The sequence below is a fragment of the Apium graveolens genome, chromosome 4 (genome assembly GCF_009905375.1).
Source record: "Apium graveolens cultivar Ventura chromosome 4, ASM990537v1, whole genome shotgun sequence".
NCBI classification, from domain to species: domain Eukaryota; kingdom Viridiplantae; phylum Streptophyta; class Magnoliopsida; order Apiales; family Apiaceae; genus Apium; species Apium graveolens.
Genome location: NC_133650.1, coordinates 56,227,245 through 56,231,955, shown reverse-complemented (window position 1 = coordinate 56,231,955; position 4,711 = coordinate 56,227,245). Strand labels below are relative to the sequence as shown.

At 36.4% G+C, this 4,711-nt stretch overlaps 1 protein-coding gene across 1 annotated transcript; it reads left to right on the top strand.

The window, feature by feature from the left end:
• The first annotated feature begins 257 nt into the window (after nt 1-257).
• Nucleotides 258-1,993, top strand: LOC141717990 (protein STRICTOSIDINE SYNTHASE-LIKE 12-like). The gene is made up of 3 exons (XM_074520310.1): nt 258-579; nt 879-1,151; nt 1,380-1,993. The coding sequence occupies exons 1-3, from the start codon at nt 275-277 to the stop codon at nt 1,858-1,860; spliced, it is 1,059 nt and encodes a 352-aa protein (XP_074376411.1). The 5' UTR covers nt 258-274; the 3' UTR covers nt 1,861-1,993.
• Nucleotides 1,994-4,711: the final 2,718 nt, after the last annotated feature.

The following is a 4,711-nucleotide window of genomic DNA, read 5'->3' as shown; positions in this document are numbered from 1 at the left end:
TATTCCAGTACACAAGTGATGTGAAACTCAATTTTCATATTTTTTGTGAACTTTCTTGTTCAGATTTAATCTAAAATGGTCTAAATAAGGAGAAATTGTTGTACCTAAGCGACTACAAGAATTCAAAGTTATGGACAATTTTACTTTAAGTATTTATTCCTTGTCATGGTTCTCTCAAGTCAAATCTAACGGGCTTAACGAAAGTCAAGTTAAATTGGAACAATCTTCTTCCCACTAGATCTAATTCAAGTGCTATAATTAGTGATAACAGTTTATGGTTCTGAATAAACTAGCTACTTACAAAATGGCCTCAAGTGTTTCTTTAAAGAGTAAAATCTATGTATTGTTCTTGGTTTTTATGATTCCAAACTTTCTTCCTCAAGCCAATTCTTGTGCTAATAATACTCTAGATGCTACATTTTCCCAGCTCCATCTACCAAAAGGATGTTACGGCCCAACGGCAGTCGCGTTTGATTCCAAGGGCGAAGGACCTTACACTGGTTCCTCCGATGGAAGAATTTTTAAATATGATGCAGAAACTACTTCATTTAAAGAGTTTTGTGTTGGTAATCCGCATAGGTACATTATACCATTCCGATATGTTTACCGAGTTTTTTTTATTGGTCCGAGTACTAATTTTAATCTGATTTTGAAGTGTTGTAATGCAAAACGTCCATTAGCCAGGCTCATATTTGCTCAGTCCTACAAGGTCTCCCAGAAATATAACTTCTTCAAGCGTTTCGACTGTTTAAACAACGGATTTCAGAAATTATTAGCAGCTGATTTCACTTAACTTCTTTTGAAACAATGACGTGATAGTGCAATCGATTAATTTAAAGGGTGGCAGTTAGCTTAATTTTCTACTTATGTTTGTTCAGGTCAAGGAAGAGCTGTGATGCAGTAGATTTTACTAAAGCACCTGCTGCATGTGGAAGGCCATTGGCCTTTTCATTTGACCAGAACTCCGAAGACATGTACTACGTTGATGCTATATATGGACTCATGCGTGTAAAAAGTGGTGGAGGTGGAGTTGCTCAACCGGTATGCTCCACTGTAGGTGGTTCTCCCCTTTCCTTGCCAAGTTCCATTGCTACAGGAGGCTCCAACGGGGACCTATACTTCACAGACTATAGTCGAAAATTCAATATAAAGTATGTTCATGAAGGTTCATTTCAACCTACAAATTAAAAAATACTGTTCAGAACCCTGATAGATTATGCATCAAATGAACTTATTGGCTACAGGATTATCCTGGCGTCAAGTTGCATATTATTTTCAAAAAACAAGACAATAGAGTGGAAACACTCAACTTTCCATTTCTTCTCTTTCAATAGTTTTCAAAACATTGAAGAATGCTGAAAATTGCTATTTGCATGCAGAAATGTTATTACTTCATTGCGACATACTGAAGATTATACAGGACGGCTTATAAAATACGACGTGACGACTAAGCAAACAAAGGTCTTGGCAGATAACCTGAAGGGCGCAGCTGGAGTTGTACCCAGTAAAGATGGATCATTCTTGCTCGTAACAGAATTAATGGGGAAAAGAATTCAAAAGTATTGGCTAAAAGGTTCAAAAAAAAACACAGCGGAAATATTTAGGACATTGGATGGATTCCCAACAGGAATAAAGATAACTCCAGGTGGTCATTTTTGGATAACAATAAACCAGATGAACGGAGATGAAAGAACCACTTCCCCTATGTGTATCAAAATGGATGAGACCGGAAAGGATCTGAATGTTGTAGATTTGAGTAGTAAATACCCAGGACAGTTTGTAACTGCTGCGGAGGAGATGGCTGGGAAACTATATGTGGGATCATTCACCACACCTTTTGTAGGTGTGTATTCGCTATAGGAAGCAATCAAGTTTAAATTGAGTGCTGAAAAGAATAACGAATGGCTGCTTAATTATAAGCAGTTCCCGTAAAGAACTATGTATAAGATGTTTCACAACGAGAAATAATTAGAATTAAGTTAGTAGTGATATATACCTCGGTCTCATCGGTTTGGTTCTCCCACTAAGCCAACTAACTGCAAGCCTACAACACCACTTCCATCACGAAAAACCATCACAAAATCCTATATTTACACAACATCACTGTTGTCGAAATCTGATTCTGAACTGCCATTTAATTACGTAATTCCAACACTTGCATGGTGGTATGTTCATACACCATTTCATTTCTCAGACACAACTTCATTAAATCAACCGTCTGCTTTCATCTCCACATCAATTCAGATTGGATCCATAACTAAATTCTTCCATCAAATTTAACAATTTTTCTCATCGACTTTCCTTTCGCTACTTCATTTTGTTACGCAATGTTTCGTAGTGTAAGTAGTGCAATAGTCACAATCCTCAGTGTTTTGACAATGATCTTTTTTGTTAGTCATGGGCTATTCTGTTTGGTTATACATGTTTTTACCAAAATTTACGGGTTAAAAGCTAAGTCTAATACGATTTAGTGTTTAAGTAAATAAAGCAAGAAAATAAGAGTAAGAATGATAAAAATAATTGACACAAGCAAATGGTGACGCAGAAAACCCCGTGAAAGGGTAAAAACCGCGGGTGGGACGATGTCCAACCGAAATAATTCCACTATATAATGATATGAAGAGGATTACAAGAGATTACAAGAAGATGCAATACAAGAATTATGGAAAATATGTCCCCAACGCCAAGTTCTTGTGTATAGTTGTAGAGATTAAGTATTAACGGTGTTGTACCTTGTGTAGGTGATGTAGAATTGTGTATAGTTGTATAAATATATGAATTATGCTGGATAATTTATGTAGTATCGTGGCTAGATGAGAAAATAAAGATAGTAATGGTAGAAAATGAAGTTGTAGAATTGTAGTCTAAGTAGAAGTGTGTAGTGAAATTGTAGATAATGAATTCATAGTCTTTTCCCCTCCCCACCACTTATGTACGTTTTTTATTATTTTCCCACATTCTTCACTCATTCCTATAGTTTAGATATAAGGAATAACCCCCTCCTAGCTTTTAGGAACGTTTTAAGACTAATTCTTCATGCAGTTCCGTTCCCGTCGAGTACCTTCACGTAATGTCTTAACCAAGGCGTCGATCATCAGCTTTGTGTATAGCTTAACTATATCATGTGGAGAATGATTAATTATTTTATAATTTGATGATATATTACTCCTCTATCTTCCATAAGCACGTGCTTTAATTGTAGGAGTTATATTCTCCATGATCCTATCTTTTAGAGATACGATGGTTATCACATCCTATTTTTTATAGGACGGTTTATGACCAAGTATTGAAGCTGTTACGTTCATGTCTTTGAGCTCCACTTCCATCATGTCGACTCAGGTTCACGTCGAGTATTCACGTCCACTTCCTTTGTGTCAGCAGTAACATTTCAAGTCAATAATACAGTCGTCATGTTTAGAATTCTGCATGTCATAACGGGTGAAAATATGGCCACAATAATTGCCCCTAATTTTATTGGGGGTGTTCAACACCCAATGAAATTATCTTCATTGCATGTTCATGTCTTATCGGGACGCAAAACACTGCATGTCAAGTTGTTGTGAGGTCGACGCGTACAACTTCCATACTTGTTGATTTATAGTCTCTAGAGTAGTCTTGTCTTGAAGATCTGATTTGATATTCCATATGTTCGGCTTATGGCTCAATATGTAAGTGCATTTCATTGGTCTTTCCGTGTAATGTCTTGATCTTCTTAAGTCGCGCAGTTGCTGTCTTGATGTACCTTCGTAAAACTTTTTATTTCGATGAAGTAATTGAATCTTGCCGAGTAGACTTGCTGGTAGATGTGTTTGTTGTTATCTAGTTCGTCGTAGAAAAATTGTCCCGCCATTGTACATGTCTTCCCATGATGTGAACATTCTCGGTTGTTTGGAGTTACGAAAATTTGCATCCAAGTTAATTTCATATTGCAATGTTTGTTAAATCATCATGTGTGTGTACTTGTTGCCTCATTTTTGTAGTCTTCATGATGTTGTTGATTAGTTGTACTCGTTTTCGTATCATTTATGAACGTTCTTCAAGATACTTTGCCTACTCGTCATATTCATCAATCTTGCTTGAAGGAAGCCATTGCTCTTCAGGAATCATATACCAAATGTGTGTGACAGATAATAATACTTCAAAATGAAGCACAAATGTTCTTCCGTTAGACGATGCTGATAACGATGACAGTGCTCAAAAGTTGTCTAAGCATGGTGAGAATGACGAGTAGCTCTTTCGTTGTTGTTTTCAATAGTACTTGATGGTGAAGAATCTTTATCAAATATCATTCGTATATGTATATTTATTTATAAGTGTCGGCACAACGTTAAGTTGCTAAAAGACATTTTCCTCTTGAAATAAACTTAGTAATATGTCATTTTCGTAATATAACGACGAGGTTCATAAATGTCAATGGGTGTTGCCCCTTGACATTTGTGTAAGTGTGCCGACAAATAATGTTTTTCATATGTCATTTTCGTTATTTTACGTAGGTTCATGCACTGTAGTAAGTTGTTAAAAGGCCTTTCCCTATTGAAACAAACTTATTATTGTGAATCTTATGTTGACGAACTTGGGATACTAAGCCCGTTGTCTGTCGTGTATATATTTAATTTATAGAAATAAGGCAGGCCCTTATCACGTCATAGGATGATCAGTCCTCTCAAAGTAATAGAGTCGGGATACTATGCCCCTCGTCTATTGTGTGGGG